At 43.4% G+C, this 26,015-nt stretch overlaps 1 protein-coding gene across 1 annotated transcript in view; it reads left to right on the top strand.

The window, feature by feature from the left end:
• The window catches only part of FBXL20 (F-box and leucine rich repeat protein 20), a 154,284-nt gene that overhangs the window by 81,114 nt on the left and 47,155 nt on the right, over nucleotides 1-26,015 (top strand). Inside the window, 2 exon segments of the mRNA XM_017879022.1 lie at nucleotides 22,140-22,194; nucleotides 24,774-24,848. Of these exon segments, the coding sequence (XP_017734511.1) occupies nucleotides 22,140-22,194; nucleotides 24,774-24,848 (130 nt within the window).

Genomic DNA, 26,015 nt, shown 5'->3' with positions numbered 1-26,015 from the left:
GGCCTTGACAAGTAAGTCAGTAGTATTCTTCAAGGTACAATTGCCATTGAGTAAAGACAGAAATTAGATTGTAAAGTAAGAAAAAAGGTGATGAGAAAAAACCCCCTTCTTAACTGTCCCCACCCATCTTGATCTCATTATTTCATTACTTTTTTTTTTTTTTTCTTTTTTTTTTTTTTTTTTTTTTTTTGAGACGGTGTCTCGCTCTGTCGCCCGGGCTGGAGTGCAGTGGCCGGATCTCAGCTCACTGCAAGCTCCGCCTCCCGGATTCAAGCCATTCTCCTGCCTCAGCCTCCCGAGTAGCTGGGACTACAGGCGCCCGCCACCTCGCCTGGCTAGTTTTTTGTATTTTTTAGTAGAGACGGGGTTTCACCATGTTAGCCAGGATGGTCTCGATCTCCTGACCTCGTGATCCGCCCGTCTTGGCCTCCCAAAGTGCTGGGATTACAGGCTTGAGCCACCGCGCCCGGCCATTTCATTACTTTCAATAGCACCTATATTTTCAGGTCAGACATTATATTGGTTAATAAGCTGCCTTGTGTCTACTCTTCGACAAGAATATATGCTTCTGAAAAGCAGGTATTTTATATTGTTACTGAATTTCCTCTGTAACACAGTACTGGATATAATTAAGAACTTTAGGGACACGTAATGACTTGCCTTTTTCTGGATAGCTGTAAATTAATGAGGTGAAGGCTGGGCGCAGTGGCTCACGCCTGTAATCCCAGCACCTTGGGAGGCGGAGGCGGGCGAATCACCTGAGGTCAAGGAGATGGAGACCATCCTGGCTAACACCGTGAAACCCCGTCTCTACTAAAAACACAAAAATTATCTGGACATGGTGATGGGTGCCTGCCGTCCCAGCTACTTGGGAGGCTGAGGCAGGAGAATGGCGTGAATCTGGGAGGCGGAGCTTGCAGCGAGCCAACGATTGCGCCACTGCACTCCAACCTGGGTGACAGAGCGAGACTCCGCCTCAAAAAAATAAAAAAATAATTGGCTGGGCGCAGTGGCTCACGCCCGTAATCCCAGCACTTTGGGAGGCTGAGGCAGGCGAATCGCAAGGTCAGGAGATCCAGACCATCCTGGCCAACACGGTGAAACCTGGTCTCCACTAAAAATAAAAAAATTAGCGGGGCTTGGTATCAGGCGCCTGTAGTCCCAGCTACTCAGGAGGCTGAGGCAGGAGAATGGCGTGAACCCGGGAGGCGGAGCTTGCGGTGAGCCGAAATCGCGCCACTGCACTTCAGCATGGGCGACAGAGCGAGGCTCTGTCTCAGGAGAAAAAAAAAAAAAATTAATGAGGTTAACTTTTGAGTTTTGTTGGTTGTTTTATTTCCTATGTGGGTTGAGGAAGTAGTTTCATTATTTTACTCATTATAGATACGTGTTCCTATCAAAACATGCTTCACCTGTCTGAAAAGAGGATTCTCACAACCCCAGTAGTTAACACAGAGTACTTGAGCATCTGGATAAGGTAAACGGGAGTATTCTACTCATGAGAATTTATAATCAACTGCTCAATATAATGATCCACTTAACTTTTATACACTTCTCAATCTTAATATTTAGTCAAATTAAAAATTTTTTAAATTAATATTCACAGGTATCAGGCTATATACATTTTAATACTCAGTTTATGTACTCACCTTAGATGTTCTGGAGAAACAGCAGCTTTTGTAAACTTTTGGAAGTTTAATATATTGATGCATTTGTGATTACCTAAAGAATTTATTTAATTGTAAAACAGCTCACTTCCATATAGTTTTACATTTGAATATTTTAGTCTGTTAGTCTCAAAGTATTTTAAAAATAATTATTTCCCCACAAAACACATATGCACACATGAAACAATTGAAATTAAGCATGGGGCATGGAATTTTTTTTTTTTTTTTTGGTAGAGATAGTGTCTCACTATGTTTTCCAGGCTGATCACGAACTTCTACCCTCAAGTGATCCTCCTGCCTTGGCCTTCTAGGCATGAGCCACCATGCTCAGCCTAGGCGTTTGGTCTTGTAATCAGTCTTGTATCCAGACATTATTATTATTAAATCAAGAATGAATTCAAGTTCAAATGAAATATCTACTGCTGGTTCTAACTGGGACAGATTTGAGTATTTATCATAGAATTACGAATTAATACTGATTTTTTAGGAATATGGTAACTGATTTCCTTGTACTAAATTAAAACATTGAATCAGGTAGTTTCAGTCATACTACACTTACTTCAGGAAATGACTATAGCTTGATTAGTTTTTGTTTTTTTTGTTTTTTTTGTTTTTTTTTTTGAGACAGAATTTCACTCTCGTTGCCCAGGCTGGAGTGAAATGACCTAGTCTTGGCTCACTGCAACCTCCGCCTCCTGGGTTCAAGCAATTCTCCTGCCTCAGCCTCCCAAGTAGCTGGGATTACAGGCGCCTGCCACCACGCCCAGCTAATTTTTGTATTTTAGTGTAGGGATGAGGTTTTACCATGCTGGTCAGGCTGGTCTCAAACTCCTGACCTCAGCTGATCCACCCACCTTGGCCTTCCAGAGTGTTGGGATTACAGGCATGAGTCACCATGCCCGGCCCTAGACTCATGGTTTTTTTGTTTGTTTGTTTGTTTGTTTGTTTGTTTTGAGATAGATTCTAGCTCTGTCGCTAGGCTGGAGTGCAATGGTGCGATCTTGGCTCACTGCAACCTCCGACTCCCAGGTTCAAGCGATTCTCCTCCCTCAGCCTCCCAACTAGCTGGGATTACAGGCGCCTGCCACCATGCCTGGCTAAGTTTTGTATTTTTAGTAGAGATGGGGTTTTACTGTGTTGGCCAGGCTGGTCTCAAACTCCTGACCTCGTGATCCGCCCATCTTGGCCTCCCAAAGTGCTGGAATTACAAGCATGAGCCACCATGCCTGGCCAACTGATTAGTTTTTATACAGCATGTCGACTGTGGACTTCAAAAATATACTGGGAGTATTCTTAAGTTTTCACTTATGTTCACTGTATATTTTGGAGGCAGAATTGTTTTATAGGCAATCAAGAACTTAGCAAATACGTACTAGTTTCAGAGAAAAAAACACAAAGAACTTAGCAAATACAATCATAAAAATATGAAATAAAAAATTTTGTTAAAACTATATATTGTTTTCCGAGTTACATGTGGCTATTAGTCACTTTTTGTTGTAGCGTATTCATACTGGGCCGAGCACGGCTTGTAGTCACAGCATTCTGGGAGACCAAGACCAGTGGATCACTGGGAGTTTGAGACCAGCCTGGCCAACATCGTGAAACCCCATCTCTACAACAAATACAAAAATTAGCCAGATATGGTTATATTTACCTATAGTCCCAGCTGCTTGGTAGGCTGAGGCAGGAGAATCGCTTGAGCCTGGGAGACAGAGGTTGCAGTGAGCCAAGATCTTGCCACTACACTCCAGTCTGGGTAACAGGAGTAAAACTCTTAAATCAAAAAAAAAAAAAAATTCATACTAGACATTCTGGACAGGGCACTATCAGAAATCAGTCTAAGCTGGCCAGGTGCGGTGGCTCAAGCCTGTAATCCCAGCACTTTGGGAGGCTGAGACGGGTGGATCACGAGGAGGTCAGGAGATCGAGACCATCCTGGCAAACACGGTGAAACCCTGTCTCTACTAAGAAAATAAAAAAAACTAGCCGGGCAAGGTGGCAGCACCTGTAATTCCAGCTACTCGGGAGGCTGAGGCAGGAGAATGGCGTGAACCTGGGAGGCGGAGCTTGCAGTGAGCTGAGATCCGGCCACTGCACTCCAGCCTGGGTGACAGAGCGAGACTGTCTCAAAAAAAAAAAAAAAAAAAAAGAAATCAGTCTAAGCTTTAATATTCCCATCTGTATAATATGAGTTATATTCAAAAGCCTCTTATGCTGATAGTTATGTGTGAATTATTTAGAGTCAGAAGTTGGTAAACCATGCTGTGAGGTCGTATATACCACTTACCTTTTATGCCTCTGTTACTGTCTTCAGGAAGGAGGGAATGGATGAAGGCAGACAGACAAATATGATCAAAATATAGGATCTGACTTTCCAAAAAATTAAAAGGGTTTTAAAAATTTTAAAGTAGCTACTAAAACATTATGGTTATGTATTGGTTTCGTTGATACGAAAAGAAGAATTGCTTTAGCCATTGAGTTTTTTGTTTTTTGTCTTTTTTTTTTTCTGTGAGGCGGAGTCGTCGCTCTGTCGCTGGATCTGGAGTGCAGTGGCCAGATCTCAGTCACTTGCAAGCTCCGCCTTCGCGGTTTACGCCTTCTCCTGCCTTCAAGGCTCCCGAGTTAGGCTGGGACTTAAACAGGCGCCCGCCAACCTCGCCCGGTAGTTTTTGTATAGGTATTTTTCCGTAGTGAGAGACGGGGTTTCACCGTGTTAGCCAGGATGGTCGATCTCCGTGACCGTCGTGATGCTGCCGTCTCGGCTCCCAAAGGTGCGTGGGATTACAGGCTTGAGCCCACCGCGCCGGGGCCCCGGCCAGCATTGATGTGTTAAACCAAGGCAAGTATAGACAGTTGATCTACCAAATTTTGCACAGAATTCTTCAAGAGGCAGACAATTTTTGATAAGAAATTATTTGCGTATCTATTATGTCAACAAAGCAAGTTACAAAACTAGTTTGTATAAGAAACAAAACCTGTGTGTATGTGTATGTATGTTGTTTGTAGGGACACAAAATCTATGGGAAGGTAAATAAGCAACAGTGACTGTCTGAAGGACAAAAAGGACTTTTTCCAGGACGTATATTACCATCTATATGTTTTTCAATTAGAATCAACCCGTCAAAGTAAGTGTAATACACAATATTAGACTTAATAAAAGGATTGGCTGGGCACAGTGACTCATGCCTGTAATCCCAGCACTTTGGGAAACTGGCGTGGGAGGATTGCTTGAGGCCAGGAGTTCGAGACCAGCCTGGGCAACATAGCAAGACCCAGTCTCTATTTAAAAGAGTAATAATAATGAAAAGATTTATGTCCCTGCTGTTCATTTTTTCTTTGTGTGTGTGTGTTTTTTTTTTTTTTCTGGCCTCCACTACCTCCTCCCAGTTCTGCCCTCTGCTATACTCTTTTTTTTTTTTTTTTTTTTTTTTTTTTTTTTTTTTTTTTTTTTTTATATAGAGTCTTGCTGTGTTGCTCAGGCTGGATATTCTTAGCTCACTGACACCTCCGCCTCCCGGATTCAAGCAATTCTCCTGCCTCAGCCTCCCGACTAGTTCAGATTACAGGCGCCTACCACCACGCCCAGCTAATTTTTGTAATTTTAGCAGAGATGGGGTTTCACCAAGTTGGCAAGGCTGGTCTCAAACTCCTGACCTTGTGATCCTCCTACCTTGTCCTCCCAAAGTGTTAGGATTACAGGTGTGAGCCACTGTGCCCAGCCCTGCTATCCTTTTTAAATCTCTCTTCATTGGGCTTTAGTGGACATTTTGTAAGGTAATCTTAGAATGTAGAATTGTTATTATCTGAAATTTGGAAAACTATCCTTAAACATTAATAATTCTCTGAGAGGCAGAATTCTCTCTCTTCTTCTTTTTTTTTTTTTCCCCCGAGATAGGGTCTTGCTCTGTTGCCAGGCTAGAGTACAGTGATGCAATCTCAGCTCACTGCAACCTCCTACTCCCTGGTTCAAGTGATTCTCCTGCTTCAGCCTTCTGAATAGCTGGGATTACTACAGGCACACTCCACCATGCCTAGCTAATTTTTGTATTTTTAGTAGAGACGGGGTTTCACCTTGTTGGCCAGGCTGGTCTCGATCTCCTGACCAAGTGATTTGCCCACCTCGGCCTCCCAAAGTGCTGGGATTACAGACGTGAGCCACCACGCCCAGCCCAGAATTCTTTTTAATATTGTATTGTAATAAAATTTGTGCTGATTCTTAAGTTGAAAATAACAAAGACTTCTTAGTATTTTAATAAGGAGATTTCTGCTTACATTTTGCTATGAGCTTCTTTTTTAGGGAGTTTCTGGGTTTATTTAAGAAGGAGAAGAGGAAGTTGCTTATGATCTATTTCAGCATTATGCTACAGAAAGGTTTTGGTTTATTTGTTTGTTTTTTTGACATGGAGTTTGGCTCTTTTTGCCCAGGCTGGAGTACAGTGGCACGATCGCAGCTCACTGTAACCTCCGCCTCCCTGGTTCAAGCGATTCTCTTGTCTCAGCCTCCCAAGTAGCTGGGATTATAGGCGTGCACCACCACACCTGGCTAATGTTGTATTTTTAGTAGAGACAGGGTTTCTCCATGTTGGTCAGGCTGGTGTCGAACTCCCCACCTCGGGTGATCTGTGCGCCTCAGCCTTCCAGAGTGCTGGGATTACAGGTGTGAGCCACCGTGCCCGGCCTGTTTTGTTTTTTTAATTGTGGTAAAATGTTCATAACAAAATTTAGCGGCACAGAACACTTTTAAGGGCTTTCCAAGGACTTGGCTTAATGTGGAATTCTGATAGTCTTAGACTATTGTTGAGGATTCTTACCACATCCTATCAAAGATGCAGACCAGCTTCTCGTGTTCTTTAGGCATACTCCAAAAACTCAACCTGCCTTCCTTCTTATCCACTAAAATCTACTCTTTCTCATGGAATTCTTAACTCCAACGAACACAAACGTAGACAGCATGGTATAATGAAACTCCTGTTACTCCACTTCAATTATCAACATTTTGCCAATAAAGCTGTCATAGGAATTTTTTAATATATGGCTTGAGGGCAGGGATTTTACTTTCTTCAACTATGAGGTTTTCCTAACATCATTTACTAAATAATTCATTCTTTTCCTACTAATTTGAAAAGTCAACTCTCCTCTGTATTAAATTCCTACATGTATTTGGGGCCTTTTGGATACTTCTGTTTTGTTCCGTCAATTTTTTTGTTTCTTTATGATTACCATATTGTTTGGAATTCAGTAATTTTTGTACATTTTAATAAGCACCTCGGCAGGGCACAGTGGATCACGCCTGTAATCCCAGCACTTTGGCAGGCCAAGACAGATCACGAGGTCAGAAGTTCAAGACCAGCCCAGCCAACATGGTGAAACCCCGTCTCTATTAAAAATATAAAAATTAGTCAGGTGTGGTGGCACACGCCTGTAATCCCAGCTACTCAGGAGGCTGAGGCAGGAGAAGCGCTTAAACCCCAGAAGCGGAGGTTGCAGTGAGCCAAAATAGCACTACTGTACTCCAGCCTAGGTGACAGAGTGAGACTGTCTCAAGGGGCAGGGGGGGAAGCACCTCCTCTTCATCTTTTTTAATAAGTTCTTGGTGATTTTCACACATTTTTCATCCATATCAACTTCAGAATCAATTTTTTTCATTAAGCAAAAAAGAGACCTGTTTGGATTGAATTCATATATTGGATATTTAATCAGGAAATTAAATTATATTGGGAAGTATTGGTATCTTTTAAGGTACTAAATTATGCTATCCAAGAACATCTTATGTTTTATTAATTATTCTTGTCTTCATTTTCTTTTAAATGAGATGGAGTCTCCTTCTGTCTCCCGGGCTGGAGCACTGTGGTGCGATCTCTGCTCACTGCAACCTCCGCCTCCCAGATTCAAGTGCTTCTCATTCCTCAGCCTCCTGAGTAGCTGGGATTACAGGCACCCACCACCATGCTCGGCTAATTTTTTGCATTTTTAGTAGAGAGGGGCTTTTGCCATGTTGGCCAGGCCGGTCTCGAACTCCTGACCTCAGGTGATCCACCCGCCTCCGCCTGCCAAAGTGCTTGGATTACAGGCGTGAGCCACCATGCCCAGCCATCCCATTCTTCTTAAACTTCAGTTTATTAATTTACATCAGTCCGAATTTATGGCTTCCCTTTTTTATTTAGTAAATTATAATTCATTACTCTCATTTGTTTTCATATTCAAGTTGTCCCAGATTTGGCCAATGGGAGCCCCTTCAAGCTGGTTACCATGACTTTTTGGCTTTTGGTTATCATTCTTTGAGCACTCACTTGCTTTCTATCACAAGGTGTTCCAGGCTCCTCTTACATTTTCTCTGCCCTATTTCTCCAAGGAGCCCTGATTCCTTCTACTAGAAAGAAATGTTTAGAAGCCAGTATCTGGGAGTTAAATACCATTGCCATTGTGGGGTTACTGCTCCAGGCCCCCTTGGTAGGCAGAGCTCGGGGGGGAGAAAAAAAATATATGTGTGTTTGTGTGTGTGTGTATGTATGTATGTACATGAACACACGTGCATATATATACACAATTTACATTTATGTTTATATCTGTATATATTGAGAACTATGTTTCTGTTAATATACTGATATTTCCAATTCCAATCCAACACTGTGTAATTTAGTCTAGTTTTCTCCCTTTCCAGATTCACAACTCCCTTTGTAACAGAAACCTAGCTTCTGTTATGGTTAATGTTTTTTTGTTTTTAGAGATAGGATCTTGCTCTGTTGCCTGGGCTAGACTGCAATGGCATGATCACAGCTCCCTGTAACCTTGAACTCCAGGGTTCAAGTGATCCACCTTGGCCTTCCCAAAAGCTGGGATTACAGGCATGAGCCACCTTGCCCATCTTTGTTATGTTTAATGTATTTTATTATTTTCTCAGTTCCCCTGATTTTAACCAATTTCACTCTACAGTTGTGTGCGCGCACTCTCTCTCTCTCAAAGATGCCCTCTTCACTTCACTGGGTTCGGGCACTTCATGCGTGCCACCCTCCTTGGGTTCTAAAACCCATACTAGGTTTGTCCTCTGTGTGGATGCCCTTCTCACCTTACTTTGTCTCTGATACTGTACCCAAGGCTGCCCATTCACCCTGCTTGTGTCCCAGTATCTCCTGCTAGGTCACCCTTCTCAAGGGTCCTCTCCTCACTCTGCTTGGTCTCTGACGTATTGTTCAAGCTTCTGCCCCCAACCTCTAACCTGGCATTGACACCTACCTTGCTGTGCCCCTCCTAATGGCTTTAGGACTGACTCTTTCAACAAGGGAAAGGAAGAGGAAGAAAACATGTACCTATATAGTATATGTTTTAAAGACGTACTATATATATACATTATTTAAACTTTGCCCATTAATCTTCCCTCCTGAGGTAGTTTGTGAAAACCTTACTAAAAGCCTACTGCTTTCATTAAGCACATGAAAAGATGCTCAACATCATTAGCCATCAGGGAAATGCCAAGAATATCAACAGTGGGGTACCACTTTGCATTCCCTAGGATGGCTGTAATCAAAAAGTATTGTCAAGGATGTGGAGGCCGAGGCAGGTGGATCAACTGAGGTCAGGAGTTCGAGACCAGCCTGGCCAACAAGGTGAAACGCTGTCTCTAGTGAAAATACAAAAATTAAGCTGGGTGCAGTAGCCCACCCCTGTAATCCCAGGACTTTGGGAGGTTGAGGCAGGCAGATCACCTGAGGTCAGGAGTTAAAGACCAGCCTGGACAACATAGTGAAACCCCGTCTCTACTAAAAATACACAGATTAGCTGGGTGTGGTAGTGTACACCTGTAATCCCAGCTACTTGTGAGGCTGAGGGAGGCAGGAGAATCATTGGAAACAGGGAGGTAGAGGTTGCAGTGAGCCGAGATTGTGCCACTGCACTCCGGCCTGGGCAACAGAGTGAGACTCCATCTCAAAAAAAAAAAAAAAAAAAAAAAAAAAAAAAGAAAGAAAAGGATATGGAGAAATTAAAACCCTCACAAATTGCTAGTGAAACTGTGCACTACAGTGTACACTGGTACAGCCACTGTGGAAAACAGCTTGGCAGTTTCTAAAATCTCTAAACATAGAAGTACCACATAATTGGCTGGGCGTGGTGGCTCACACCTGTAATCCTAGCACTTTGGGAGGCCGAGGCGGGTGCATCACTAGAGGTCGGGAGTTCCAGATCAGCCTGGCTAACATGGTGAAACCCTGTCTCTACTAATTATACAAAATTAGCTGGGTGTGGTGCCTCACATCTATAATCCCTGGTACTTGGGAAACTGAGGCAGGAGAACCTCTTGAATCTGGGAGGCGGAGGTTACAGTGAACCAGGATGGTGCCACTACACTCCAGCCTGGGTGACAGAGTGAGACTCAGTCTCCCAAAGAAGAAAAAAAAAAAAAGCAATGAAATACCACATAACCTAGCTATATCCAAAGAGAACTGAAAATATATTCACACAAAACTTGGAATGCTTATAGCAGCATTATTTGTAATAGCCAAAAAGTCAAAATAACCCAATTGTCCATTAACTGGAGAATGGATACAGTAGAATATTATTCAGCCATAAAAAGGAATGAAGTATGAATACGTGCAACAACATGGATATATTCTTTAAAATGTGCGAAGTGAAAGCCAACACAAAAGTCTTCATTACAGTATTATTCCATTTATATGAAATGTGTAGAATAGGCAAATCCATAGAGAAAGAATGTTGATTAGTGGTTGCCAGGGGCTTGGGTGAGGGAGGGATAGAGAGCGACTGCTAATGGGTACAGGGAATCTTTTGAGATTGTTGAAATGTTCTGGAATTACATAGTAGTGATGGTTGCACAACACTGTGAATATACTAAAAAAAATCAATTATGCACTTTAAAGTGTGTATTTTAAAAGGTAAATTTTGGGCTGGGCACCGTGGCGCATGCCTATAATCCCAGCACTTTGGGAGGCCAAGGCAGGCAGATCGCCTGAGGTCGGGAGTTGGAGACCAGCCTGACCAACATGGATAAACCCCATCTCTACTAGAAATACAAAAATAGCCCGGTGTGGTGGCCCATGCCTGTAATCCCAGCTACTCAGGAAGCTGAGACAGGAGAATCGCTTGAACCTGGGAGGCAGAGGTTGCTGTGAGCCGAGATTGTGCCATTGCACTCCAGCCTGGGCAACAAGAGCAAAACTCAGTCTCAAAAAATAAATAAATAAATAAAAATAAATAAATGTTATGAAGGAAAAAAATAATTGCTGTAGTAGCTAAAACCCTGGCAGCCTACCCCACCAATTATTTTATTTTGGTTTCTAAAGATAATTATCTCGGCTGGGCGAGGTGGCTCACACCTATAATCCCAGCACTTTGGGAGGCCAAAGTGGGCAGATCACTTGAGGTGAGGAGTTGGAGACTAGCCCGGCCAACATGGCAAAACCCTGTCTCTACTAAAAATTCAAAAATTAGCTAGCGTGGTGGCAGGTGCCTGTAATTCCAGCTACATGGGAGGCTGAGGCAAGAGAATCACTTGAACCAGGGAGGTGGAGGTGGCGGTGAGCCGAGATCGCACCATAGCACCCCAGCCTGGGCAACAGAGCGAGACTGCATCTCAGAAAAAATACAAAAAAAAAAAAAAAAAAGGCTGGGCGTCGTGGCTCACGCTTGTAATCCCAATACTTTGAGAGGCCCAGGCAGGTGGATCACGAGGTCAGGAGTTTGCGACCATCCTGACCAACATGCCCGTCTCTACTAAAAATAATAAAATTAGCTGGGCATTGTGGCACGTGCCTGTAATTCTAGCTACTCAGGAGGCTGAGAAAGGAGAATCGCTTGAATTCGGGAGACAGACGTTGCAGTGAGCCGAGTCGCGCCACTGCAGTCCAGCCTGGGCAACAGGATGCGCCTCCGTCTCCAAAAAAAAAAAAAAAAAACTGTCTTCTTTATCAATTACATAGAATAAATAGAATTTAGGCCGGGCGTGGTGGCTCATGCCTGTAATCCCAGCACTTTGGGAAGCTGAAACGGGCAGATCACCGGTCAGGAGATCGAGACCATCCTGGCTAACATGGTGAAACCCCATGTCTACTAAAAAATACAAAAAAAAATTAACCACGCGTGGTGGCGGGCGCCTGTGGTCATAGCAACTCAGGAGGCTGAGGCAGGAGAGTGACGTGAACTCGGGAGATGGAGCTTGCAGTGAGCCTAGCTCGTGCCACTGCACTCCAGCCCCGGCAACAGAGTGAGACTCCGTCTCAAAAAAAGAAAAAAACAAACATACAATTTAAAGGGTGCTAAATAATAGCAAATACTTAGACATACTAGATGTGGAGTGGTAGAAGGGATTTAAGTTCTGAGGCTTATATCCATCTTATTAGGCAGCCAGATTAGAACTGGAAAGACTAAAAAGTAGTAAGAACTACTTTTTTTTTTTTGAGATGGAGTCTGGGTCTGTCGCCCAGACTGGAGTGCAGTGGCACAATCTTGGCTCACTGCAACCTCTGTCTCCTGGGTTCAAGCAATTCTCCTGCCTCAGCTTCCTGATAGCTGCGATTACAGGCGCCTGCCACCACACCCAGCTAATTTTCGTATGTGTCATGGAGATGGGTTTTACTGTGTTGACCAGGCTGGTCTCAAACTCCTGACCTCATGATCTGCCTGCCTCGGTCTTCCAAAGTGCTGGGATTACAGGCTTGAGCCACCGTGCCCGGCTTCTGATTGTTTCTTATTTTTCATCTCTTTGTTTCCAAGTCTTACCTGGATTCTCTATTAAGGCTCTTTTTTTTCTTTTTCCTTTTCAGTTTCTAAGTGGCAGGTAAGGGAGAGAGTATCAAATAACCAGGAAAGGTGGTATGCCTTTCTTCTTCCCTTGAGACAAACTTGCTACCACTCTGATGCTTCTCCTTAACAAATTTTCTATCTTCTTCAATATTGATTATCCAACTCCACTCCCAAATAAACATATATACTTCCAATCTAGGTAACTCAATTTCCAAAACAAAAAATGTATCTAATGTAACAAAAACATTGGATTGATGAAATGCTGCTTTTTCCTGTCATTCACTAAACTGTACTTTTATGAGGAGTTTCATAATCTAAAGTTTCTTAGGTTTGCCAAAACATCACTAACTCCTGAGCAATTTTTGTAAATATTATATAGGGGTGGCAGGAGTCATAGGTGAGAGGCTTTACAAGCAATGATCCTAATTAGACTTTGGGAGGCGAGACCATCCTGGCTAACACGGTGAAACCCCATCTCTACTAAAAAATACAAAAAACTAGCCAGGCGAGGTGGCGGGCGCACCTGTAGTCCCAGCTACTCAGGGGGCTGAGGCAGGAGAATGGCGTAAACCCGGGAGGCGGAGCTTGCAGTGAGCTGAGATCTGGCCACCGCACTCTAGCCTGGGTGACAGAGCGAGACTCCATCTCAAAAAAAAAAAAAGAAAAAATCAGAAATGGTTAAAAGGACAGTAAAGTGTAATGAAAGAAGGGAAAATAAATAATATGACAGGTAAGGAGAAGATAAAATACTGCAGCAGCTAAATTTAAAAGCCAAAGGTTTTGTTACTGAGCAAAAGAGGCTTGGTGCTTGATGCACTTAAAACTAATACTGTGACACAGAGGGTTTTGTTTTTTGTTTTTTAGAAACGGGCTTACTCTGTCATCCAGGCTAGAGTGCAGTGGCATAATCAAAGCTCACTGCAACCTCATACTCCTGGGTTCAAGTGACTCCTGGGTTCAAGTGATCCTCCCACCTTGGCCTCTGGAGTAGCTGGGGCTACATATACATGCACACCACCATGCACAGCTAATTTTTTGTGTTTTGTTTTTTCTTTAATTTTTGAGAGGGAGTCTTGCTCTGTTGCCCAGGCTGGAATGCAGTGGCGTGATCTCAGTTCACTGCAACCTCTGCCCCCGGGGTTCAAGCAATTCTCCTGCCTCAGCCTCCCAAGTAACTAAGATTACAGGCGTGTGCCACCATGCCTGGCTAATTTTTATATTTTAGTAGAGACTGGGTTTCACCATGTTGATCGGGCGCATCTTGAACCCCTGACCTCAAGTGATCCATCCACCTTGGCCTCCCAAAGTGCTGGGATTACAGGCTTGAGCCACCACTCCCGGCCTAATTTTTGTGTTTTTTGTAGAGGCAGGGTCTCACCATGTTGCCCAGGCTGGTCTCAACCCCCAGGGCTCAAGTAATCCTCCTTGCCTTAGCCTCCCAAAGTGCTGGGGGTTATAGGCATGAGCCACTGTGCCTAGCCAGCACTGAGTTTTTGAGTAAAGGAAAAATTTTTATTGCAAGTCGACTAACATGTAGACAGGAGTCCAGCTCAAATCTGGTGCCCTGTGCTGGCTTTAATGCACTAATTTTATTAGAAAAGGTTTAGGGGATGAATTCTTAGATCAGCGGGTAACTGGCAGAAGGAAAGGGGAGGTCTGGAAAGTCTTCAGGCATGCATGGCTGTCTCTTCATGCTACCTCATGGATTGCATGTGCAAATTCAGGGGGAATTAGTATGAAACGTAATGGAAATTCCAGCTGTGACATCAGCAAACTGGTTCTATGCAGACTTCAGTTGGGCACATTGGTTCCAGCTGATGTCATCCAGTTTTGTGATCTTACAAGCAGAAGGAGTTTCAGCAAATTGTTTCTTTTCTTTTCTTTTCTTTTTTTTTTTTTTTTTTTTTTTTGGAGACAGGGTCTCATTCCATCACTGGAGTGCAGTGGGGCGATCTCAGCTCACTGCAACTTCTGTTTCCTTGATTCAAACAATCCTCCTGGCCTCAGCCTCCTGAGTAGCTGAGGCGGCAGGCACATGCCACCACACCCAGGTAGTTTGTATTTTCTGTAGAGACATGGTTTTGCCCTGTTGCCCAGGCTGGTCTTGAACTCATGGGCTCAATCTCAATCTGTATGCTTTCTTCAGCCTCCCAAAATGCTGGGATTACAGGTATGAGGCACCATGCCTGGCCTAAAGTGTTTTTGTTTGTTTGTTTGTTTGTTTGAGATAGAGTCTCGCTCTGTCACCCAGGCTGGAGTGCAGCAGCGTGATCTCGGCTTACTGCAACCTACTACACCTCAAAGGTTCAAGTAATTCTCCTGTGCAAGTAGCTGGGATTACAGGCGTCCACCACCACGCCTGGTTAATTTTTGTATTTTAGTAGAGACGGGATTTCGCCATATTGACCAGGCTGGTCTTGAACTCGTGACCTCAGGTGATCCACCTGCCTTGGCCTCCCAAAGTGCTAGGATTACAGGTGTGAGCCACCGCACCCACCCTGGTTTTTTTCCTTATCTGCCATCCCACAGACTAAAAATTTATATTACTCACTGATGTCTTTAATTCTTTGGGGCACTATTTCAGTCCCCCCTTTTCTGTTGACATTCTTCATTCGTGAGGGATTAGGGGTGACAACCACTATAGCTAATTCTTGCTGACTAGGGGCACATGTCTGAGTCTGAGGAATGACTTTTTTTAATATTTAATTGTAAACATTCATGAATCCCAGGTTGTGGCCAGACAAGTGCGTTCAGGGATACAAGACAAGGTTGGGTGCCATTGCTCACCCTGTAATCATGGCACTTTTGGAGGCTGAGGTGGGGGGATTGTTTAAGGCCAAGAGTTCATGACCACCCTGGGCAACACAGCAAGACACCATCTACAAAAGACTTAAAAATTAGCCATGTTTGGTGGCATACACTGGTAGTCCTAGCTCTTCAGGAGGCTGAGGCAAGAGTGCCACTGCACTCCAGCCTGGGTGACAGAGTGAGATCCTGTCTCTTAAAAAAATTAAGGCCAGGCTCAGTGGCTCACACCTGTAATCCTAGCTCCTCAGGAGGCTGAGGCAAGAGTGCCACTCACTGCACTCCAGCCTGGGCGACAGAGTGAGATCTTGTCTCTTAAAAAAAATAAATAAGACCAGGCTCAGTGGCTCACACCTGTAATCCTAGCACTTTGGGAAGCCAAGGCTGGTGAATCACCTGAAGTCAAGAGTTTGAGACCAGCCTGGCCAACATGGTGAAACCTCGTCTCTACTAAAAATTAGCTGGGCATGGTGGCAGGCACCTGTAATCCCAGCTACTCGGGGGACTGAGGCAGGAGAATCACATGAACCCAGGAGGCAGAGGTTGCAGTGAGCTGAGATTGCGCCATTGCACTCCAGCCTGGGCAATAGAGCAAAAACTCCGCCTCTAAATAAATAAATTAATTAATTTAATTAATTAAAATAAAATAAAAATAAGACAGCAGGTACAGACCTTGACAAGAAGGAAGAGAAATCTCAACATGTATAGAAGTATAAGTCCTAGTTTAAGTAGTCCTTCAAAAATAGATCTTATTCCTGACGGGATCTATGAAAACAAGCTTTTAAATATATATATCCAGGTTCGTTAGAGGACACTGTTAGAGATAATTCAGAACTCAGTCTGAATTACAGACAATAACTCAAAAACAGTGGTCGGCATTGGAATATGATACAAGGTATATTATAGTTTTCTTTTCTTCCTTTTTTTTTTTTTTTTTTGAGACAGAGTCTCGCTCTGTCGCCCGGGCTGGAGTGCAGTGGCCGGATCTCAGCTCACTGCAAGCTCCGCTTCCCGGGTTTATATGCCATTCTCCTGCCTCAGCCTCCCGAGTAGCTGGGACTACAGGCGCCCGCCACCACGCCCGGCTAGTTTTTTGTATTTTTTTAGTAGAGACGGGGTTTCAACATGTTAGCCAGGATGGTCTCGATCTCCTGACCTCGTGATCCGCCCGTCTCGGCCTCCCAAAGTGCTGGGATTACAGGCTTGAGCCACCGCGCCCGGCCTATAGTTTTCTTTTGAAGCATATTATTTTTCTCTTTAGTCCCTTATTTCTATCAAAGACAAATTGTAGTAATCAATATGTGTAAAGTAAGTTTTAGTCTTATTGTATGTGGCCTGATTATTTGCATAAAGTGCAACAAGAATAGTGATTGGCCATATAGACCCTTTTATAAAAAAAATGGCTTTGCTGGAACTTTTTAATAAGGAATCCTAGACTTTTAAAAGCCTCAAGGCTATGCCTATAATACTTGTATGAATGGGTGTATTCCTCTCTATCTTTTAAAAAAAATTTTATTGTATTAAATTTTTTTTTAAATGTTTTATTTCCCACCCTTCCAATAGAAACCTATCTATTTTTTTTTTTTTTTTTTTTAAGAGACAGTGTCTGTTGCCCAGGTCACAAAGCATAGTGGGGTGATCACAGTTCCCTGCAACCATTAACTCCTGAGCTCAAGTGATCCTCCTGTCTTAGTCCCCTGTATAGCTAGGACTACAGGCATGCACCACAATCCTCAGCTAAATTTTTTCATTTTTACAGAGTTGGGGTCTCACTGTGTTGCCCATACTGGCCTCAAACTCCTGGCCGTGGGCCAGTTGTGGTGACACACGCCTGTAATGCCCGCACTTTGGCGAGACCAGCCTGGGCAACATTGCAAAACCCTGTCTTTACTAAAAAGAAAAAAAAAAAAAGATCAAACTTTTGACCTCAAGTGATCCTCCTGCCTTGGCCTCCCAGAGTGCTAGGATTATATATAGACGTGAGCCACCATGCCTGGCCTGGCTTTCCTTAAACTTAGAATACAGTTGAAATCATTTATTATGTCCACAAAGCCTTTTAACTTTTTTTTTTTTTTTAATGGTGTCTTACTCTGTCACCGAGGTTGGAGTGCAGTGGAGCAATCTCAGCCCACTGCAACTTCTGCCTCCCAGGTTCTAACAATTCTCCTGCCTCAGCCTCCCAAGTAGCTAGGATTACAGGCACGCACCACCATGCCTGGCTAATTTTTGTATTATTAGTAGAAATGGAGTTTCACCATGTTGGCCAGGCTGGTCTTAGACTTCTGACCTCAGGTGATCCACCCACCTTGGCCTCCCAAAGTGCTGGGGATTACAAGTGTGAGCTACCGCGCCCAGTCTTTTTTTTTTTTTTTAAATCATATTTTGACCCCTTGACTAACAACTTTGCTCAATATCCTCATCTATAAGATGAGAATGCTAATAGTACCGATCTTACAGAATTGTTTTTTAAGGAGTCGTTGGATTAGTATGTAAATTTACACACTTAGAATGACGCCTGGTACATAATTAAGAACTTGGTATAGGGTTGTGCTGCTGCTGCAGTCCAACTTCACTGTCTCTTCTGATCTTCAAACAGGCCTTTGTCATACACCCACTATTTCGTCTACTGGAATCCTCTTCTCCCCAGATCTTGGCAATCTGTTTTCCTTTGATCATTTAGATTCCAAATCAAATACCTACTCCTAGGGGAGGCTTTCCTTGACCACTCTTCTATTACATTACTCAGCTTTATCTACCTCCAGCCCCTATGCCATGAGCTACTTAACAGTAGGGACTTAAGTGCCTGTAGGCGGCAGGTGGTAAAAATGTTTTTCGAATGAAACTCAACAACCTCCAAATCAGAATGCTTTTCTTTCATTTCAGGCAAGCTGAAAAATTATAACCACAGTTTCAGAGATTGCTCATTTTTTTTTTTTTTTTTTTTTAGACGGAGTCTTGCTCTGTCTCCCGGGCTGGAGTGCGGTGGCCGGATCTCAGCTCACTGCAAGCCCCGCCTCCCGGGTTTACACCATTCTCCTGCCTCAGCCTCCCGAGTAGCTGGGACTACAGGCGCCCGCCACCTTGCCCGGCTAGTTTTTTGTATTTTTTAGTAGAGACGGGGTTTCACCGTGTTAGCCAGGATGGTCTCGATCTCCTGACCTCGTGATCTGCCCGTCTCGGCCTCCCAAAGTGCTGGGATTACAGGCTTGAGCCACCGCGCCCGGCCTGCTCATCATTTTAACTAGATATTTCCCCCCTTTCTATCCACGTATCTGGTTCTCCTTAGAGAAGGCAGATTCTCTAGACATTATCCACTATAATTGTTCTCTGGGCTTTTATTCGGGGGTTTTCCTGTTCCTTGCTGGTGATTCCTTGTTCCTTGCTGGTGTTCCTTGCTGCTGAGATTGCAGGATATAGATCAGTTATATTTGCTTTCCATGTTGCTCCTTGCTTAACCCTCCCAGCTTATTTATTATCTGTTTTAAACAGTCCCTTACATGGGCCTCTATAGTTGGAAAGAAATCAAAATATCAGAAATCTGTTAGAGGAAGTAAATGTGTAAGAAAACATGGCCGGGCGCGGTGGCTGAAGCCTGTAATCCCAACACTTTGGGAGGCTGAGATGGGCGGATCATGAGGTCAGGAGATCGAGACCATCCTGGCTAACACTGTGAAACCCCGTCTGTACTAAAAAAATACAAAAAAACTAGTCGGGCGAGGTGGTGGGCACCTGTAGTCCCAGCTACTTGGGAGCCTGAGGCAGGAGAATGGCATAAACCCAGGAGGCGGAGCTTGCAGTGAGCCGAGATCCGGCCACTGCACTCCAGCCTGGGCGACAGAGCAAGCCTCCGTCTCAAAAACAAAAACAAACAAACAGAAAATATAAGGAAAGATTCTTGAAACCAGTTCAGTTGCTATTAATAGTTTTTCTGACATCATGCAAATATTTCAATCACCAAAAGCACTTTCTGCTTCAAAACTGAAAATATTTAAAAATAGTGTGATACTGGCATAAAGCAGACAAAGACCAATGGAGTAGAATAGAGAGCTCAGAAATAAACCTTCACATATATGGTCAAATGATTTTTGACAAGGATGCCAGGACCATTCAGTGGGGAAAAGTATAGTCTTTTCAATAAATGGTCTTGCAAAGACCTGTATCTGAGAACTAAAATTATAAAATCTTTGGAAGAACGCAGAACAACTTCATGACATTGAGTTTAGCAGTAATTTATTGGATTTGACACCAAAAGTTGAGGAAACGAAAGAAAAAATAGATAAAGTGGGTAACATCAAAATTTAAAACTTTTGTTTTAAAGCTGGGCATGGTGGTGAGGTGCCTGTAATCCCAGCTGCTCCGGAGGCTGAGGCAGGCAAATCATGTGAACCCAGGAGGCTGAGGTTGCAGTGAGCCGAGATTGTGCCACTGCACTCCAGCCTGGGCGACAGAGCGAAACTCCGTCTTAAAAAAAAGAAAAAAGAACTCACTCTGTCACCCAGGTTAGAGTGCAGTGCTGTGATCGTAGCTTACTACAGCCTCAAACTGAACACAATAGATCCTCCTACATCAGTTTCCCAGGTAGCTGGAACTACAGGCATATACCAGCATGCCTGGCTATTTTGTTTTTTGAGACAGAGTCTCACTCTTGTCTCCCAGGCTAGAGTACAAGGGCATGATCTCGGCTCACTGCAACCTCCACCTCCCAGGTTCAAGCGAATCTTCTGTCTCAGCCTCCCGAGTAGCTGGGATGACAGACGCTCCCACCACCACGTGTGGCTAATTTTGTATTTTTAGTAGAGACAAGAGTTTCACCATGTTGGTCAGGCTGGTCTTGAACTCCTGACCTCACCGCACCACAGCCTCCCAAAGTGCTGGGTTTACAGCCATGAGCCACTGTTCCCAGCTTCATTTTTAAACTTTTTGTAGAGACAGAGTCTCACTGTATTTTCCAGGCTGGTCTCAAACTCTTGGCTTCAAGTTATCCTCCTGCCCTTGCATCCCAAAATGGTGGAATTACAGGCTTTAGCCATCATACCTAGCCAAAGCTATGTTTTTTATTTTCTTTTTTAAAATAGGGAGCCTCACTGTGTTGCCCAGGCTGGTCTTGAACTCCTGGCCTCTAGCAGTTTTCCAAAGAGGTGGGATTATAGGCATGAGCCACCTTGTCTGATCTCCCATTCACTTTTATTTCAAGGATTCCCTGACCTATTTTCACAGGTAGCTTATGGTGTGATTTATCAGGCTTTAACCAAATTAACTTACTGATCTACTTCAAAATAAGTATTTACCTTCTATAAGACTGAGAAAAATTCTAGACAGTAAATATTTTCTAACATTGCTATGTTAAAAGAGTTTTGTAATTTATTAAATTAGAATGAAATATGTAGAGATCTTTTTTTAATTTATATTTTATTTTGTTTCTGGTTTTTTTTTTCTAGACATTTAACATTTTTCATTGCTGCTTTTTAGGCTTTATTAAATTATCTTTTTTCCTTCATGACTGTAAAATACTTCATTAAGATCCCTCCCATCAGGGGCTGGGTGTGGTGGCTCACGCCTGTAATCCCAGCACTTTGGGAGGCTCTCAGGGCAGATCACCTGACATCAGGAGTTTGAGACCAGCCTGCCCAACATAGTGAAGCCCCATCTCTACTAAAAATACAAAAATTAGCCGGGCGTGGTGTCAGGCACCTGTAATCCCAGCTAGTTGGTAGGCTGAGACACGACAATCACTTGAACTGAGATCATGCCACTGCACTCCAGCCTGGACAACCGGGTGAGACTCTGTCTCAAAAAAAAAAAGAACAACAAAAATTAACTGAGCATGGTGGCATGCGCCTGTACTCCCAGCTATTTGGTAGGCGAGGTAGGAGAATCACCTGAGCCTGGGGGATTGAGGCTGGAGTGAATGATGAGTGCACCACTGCATTCCAACCTGGGCGACAGGAGCGAGACTTTGTTTCAAATAAAAAAATCCTGCCCATCCAAGCATGGTGGCTCATGCATACACAATCCTAGCACTTTGTTAGTCTGAGGCAGGAGGATTGCTTGAGCTCAGGAGTTCAAAACCAGTCTGCGTAACATAAGGAGACCCTCATCTCTGCAAAAAAATTTAAAAAATTACCTAGACTTGGTAGCATGTGCCTCTTGTTCCAGCTACTCGGGAGGCTGAGGTGGGAGGATTGCTTGGGCCCAGGTCAAGGCTGCAGTGAGCTGTGATTGTGCCACTGCATTCCAGCCTGCCTGACAGAGTGAAACCCTGTCTCAAAACAAGACAAAACAAAAAAAGATCCTTCCCCTAGCTTCTTTCTTTTGATAATTTTAGGTGGGAAGTTTTTTTTTTTTTTTGTATTTTAAAAAAGCCAGCTAGAAATTATTTATTATCCTTTGGTGTAGGTAATTGAACTTGGTCAGCATCTGTATGTACATTATCAAGTAAAACATTTTTTCCCACTGTGTTTTATATGGGCAGTATTATCTTCACAGATTGCTCAAGCATTTTGTGTGTTTGTTCTAAAGAACTGCCTTTGTGTTTGTGTGTGTATATACATGTAGTCAGTTATTTCTATGCTAAAATCAAGAGCAACTACTTTATGATACTGGCCGGATGCAGTAGTTCACACCTGTAGTCCTTGCAATTTGGGAGGCTGATTGCTTGAGCCCAAGAGTTCGAGACCAACCTGGGCAACATGGTGAAACCCTGTCTCTACAAAAAATTAAAAATTAGCCAGGTATGGTGGCAGGCGCCTGTAGTCCTAGCTACTCAGGAGCCTGATTTGGGAAGATCACCTGACCCCAGGTTATGCCACTGCTCTCCAGCCTGGCTGACAGAGTTAGACCCTGTCTCAAAATAAATAAAGGTCAACTACTTTATCATACAATAAAAGTTGTATTTCTCTCTTTTCTTTTTAGGATATTTTCTTTTCTAGATGTTGTTACCCTGTGCCGCTGTGCTCAGGTCTCCAGGGTAAGTATGGTTGACATAGTTGTAGGGGACCCCTTCTTCATACTGATAATAACAGCCTCTTTCATAGGCCATCCATTTAGGTGTTACTTGTATGTTTTCATGTTTTAAAGGGTATTATTTCACCAATGACATACACAAGCCCATGTAAATTTATGATGGGATTCTACTATATATACTGTCTCTGACTTTTTGTATCTCTTACTTGCATAATATAAACAGGAAACATTTTCGATGAAAAAAGCAATAAACATGCATATTGAAAGTTTAGACTTGACTCAAAATTGTGATGAAATCTTGTTTTATTATGTTTTCCTAGTTCATTATTTATTTATTTTTTACACAAGGACNGCCTCCCAAAGTGCTGGGATTACAGGTGTGAGCCACAGCGCCCGGCCTACACAAGGACAATCGTAATCCTGCATTTTTCTGTAGTAACATCCACTGCTGGCTGTCTATGGATTGAAACTGCATTTGCTAAGAACTGTGAACATGAAGAAACTTTACCTGAAGTCGCATGTTGATACAGGCACACAGACATCTTCCAGCACCAACAGAATACATACGTAACACATACCAGATAGTCTCGATGGATAAATTTGCTTCACCAGTAATTCTATTTAGTAAGATTCACAGTTAATGCAGAATCGGAACTTGGAGTGAGCCGAGATTGTGCCACTGCACTCCAGCCTGGGCACAACAGAGCGAGACTCTGTCTTAAAAAAAAATAATAAAATACAAAGTTTCAGAGAAATGATAGTATCTTTTCTAAGTCCCAAATCACTGTATCACAGTTGTAAGTCCTACCAGGTGATAGGATATAGATAGCAAAGAAGTACTGAACTAAGGCTAGGCCTGGTGGCTCACACCTATAATCCCTTCACTTTGAGGGGCCAAGGTGGGAGGATTGCTTGAGGCCAGGAGTTCAAGACTAGCCTGGGCAACATAGGGAGCCTTATCTCTACAGAAAATTTTAAAAATTAAGACTGGGTGCGGTGGCTCACGCCTGTAATACCAGCGCTTTGGGAGGCCGAGGCGGGCAGATCACGAGGTCGGGAGATCAAGACCATCCTGCCTAACACAGTGAAACCCCATCTCTACTGAAAATACAAAAAATTAGCCAGGCTGGAGGCGTGTGCCTATAGTCCCAGCTACCTGGGAGGCTGAGACAGGAGAATGACGTGAACCCGGGAGGCGGAGCTTGCAGTGAGCCGAGATTGCACCACTGCACTCCAGCCTGGGTGACAGAGCGAGACTCCGTCTCAAAAAAAAAAAAAAAGCCAGATGTGGTGATGCATGCCTGTGGTTCCAGCTACTTGGGAGGCTGAGGTGAGAGGATTGCTTGAGTTGGGGAGGTCAAGGCTGCAAGTGACCCATGATTGAGCCACTGCACTCCATCCCAGGTGACCGAGTGATAACCTGTCTCAAGAAATACATATATTTATCTCTAAATATACTCTACATATAGAAAAAGAGAGTGAGAATAGAGCAGTATTCAGAGTACTGTCCCCTTTGATGTTTGGTTTTACCTTCATATTTTTCCAGATAGAAGGATATTTTTTTAAGGATCATATTTTTAAGGATAGAAGAAAGACTTGCTTTTCATCAACTGAACTTTTGTCTCATTTTGGTATTAGAAACTAGAATTTTCCAGTTAGAAAACACCTTGCGGCTATGATACTTATCACAACCTGCCCTTTCCTTAACTTCTTTAATTTCAGTATGTGTGGGCAGAGGGAGGGAGGGTTAGTCTTGTTTTTGTTTTTTACCAAGGTCTTGCTCTGTCACCCAGGCTGGAGTACAATGGTGAGATCATGGCTCACTGCAGCCCTTACCTCCCAGGCTCACGCGATCCTCCCACCTCAGCCACCCGAGTAGCTGGGACTGCAGGTGTGTGCCACCATGCCTGACTAATTTTTTCAATTCCCCCCCAGATGTTTCGCTCTGTTGCCCAGGCTGGAATACAGTAGCACAATCTTGGCTCAGTGCAACCTCCGCCTCCCGGGTTCAAGTGATTCTCTTGCCTCGGCCTCCCGAGTAGCTGAGATTACAGGCACATGCCACCACACCCAGCTAATTTTTGTACTTTTAGTAGAGATGGGGTTCTACCATGTTGGCCAGGCTGGTCTCAAACTCTTGACCTCAGGTGATCTGCCCACCTCGGCCTCCCAAAGTGCTGGGATTACAGACGTGAGCCACCACGCCTGGCTGACTTTTTAAATTTTTTTTATAGGGATTGGGTCTCGCTATATTGCCCAGGCTAATCTGAAATTCCTGGGCTCAAGTGATCCTTCCACCTTGACCTCCCAATGTGATGGGATTATAAATTTGAGCCACCATGCCTGGCCTAAGATCTTTTGTAGCTGCTAGTTTCTAGTACCCACTCATTTATGAGATTATCTAATTGGAGAATACAGTATGGGTCAGGAGTAAGATACATCATTTGGGAGTAAGTGGGTAGGGCCTGATAAATTTTTGGATCCATTTTAGTCATTAGTTGGTTGAATTGTGAACTTGAATATTGCTGCCTTTTCCCCTTAATTTTAGCTTCTACTCATTCTGTCTCTTTTTCTTTAAAATAGGCCTGGAATGTTCTGGCTCTGGATGGCAGTAACTGGCAGCGAATTGACCTATTTGATTTCCAGAGGGATATTGAGGTATAATTATGTGGTGTGTGGCCCCAGTTTTTATGTTAGTAATTACAGCATGGAACAGATTAGCCCTGGCCATATTAATCTCATTTTCCTTAGAGAGAGGAAATACTATTTTCAGTGCATCTGAAGTTTACAGGAACCTCCAGAGTTCCCAAGAGTTTCTGCAGTTTTTGAGAATGAGCCAGATTATTTCACTGAAATAATACAATTACTTAGTAGGACTAAATAGGACTCTTTGGTCCTGAAATAGGACTAAAAGTTTGCTTTTGCAATGGAAACATGGAATCTATGTTTGCTTATTTTAGTGAAGACATTTTATATTTGTTTACTGAAGAACAGAGAGAGTTATAACTTGTTAGGATGGCATTTGTATATATATTTTTTTGAGATATTTGTTTTGATTCTTGAGGAGCCAATTTCTTGGAGGACAAAGGTTGAATAAAGCCAAAGCCATTTATTGAATTGTTTTTGCTAGAGAGAGAGGTTTTTTTCCTCCTCTCACTTACCCCCCCCATGTTTTATATCTTAGTATAGCCTATTACCTATAAAATGGAGAATGGCTTACCCTTAAATTATTTTAAACTGAATTTGAACTCTGTAGTTCTTATCCTTCTCATCAGGAAGGTAGAAATAATAGCTTCTTCATGGCTTCTTGAGGATTAAATAAGGTTTTTTGAGGGCACGTGAGATGGCTTACATCTTTAATCCCAGCACTTTGGGAGGCCAAGGTGGGCGGAGCACCTGAGGTCAGGAGTTTGAAACCAACCAAAGTGCTTTTAAAATAATACCCATGGCCCGGCGCGGTGGCTCAAGCCTGTAATCCCAGCACTTTGGGAGGCTGAGACGGGCGGATCACGAGGTCAGGAGATCGAGACCATCCTGGCTAACACGGTGAAACCCCGTCTCTACTAAAAAATACAAAAAACTAGCCAGGCGAGGTGGTGGGCGCCTGTAGTCCCAGCTACATGGGAGGCTGAGGCAGGAGAATGGCGTAAACCCAGGAGGTGGAGCTTGCAGTGAGCTGAGATCCCGCCACTGCACTCCAGCCTGGGTGACAGAGCGAGACTCTGTCTCAAAAAATAAATAACTAAAAAATAAAATAAAATAATACTCACTAACATTACACTGGATTTTGTTTTTCACAATTCTCTTTTTTTTTTTTTTTTTTTT

Source organism: Rhinopithecus bieti, unplaced genomic scaffold (genome assembly GCF_001698545.2).
Source record: "Rhinopithecus bieti isolate Rb0 unplaced genomic scaffold, ASM169854v2 scaffold_10685, whole genome shotgun sequence".
NCBI lineage: Eukaryota > Metazoa > Chordata > Mammalia > Primates > Cercopithecidae > Rhinopithecus > Rhinopithecus bieti.
The sequence above is the reverse complement of the archived record's forward strand: the minus strand, read 5'-3'. Positions and strand labels throughout refer to the sequence as shown.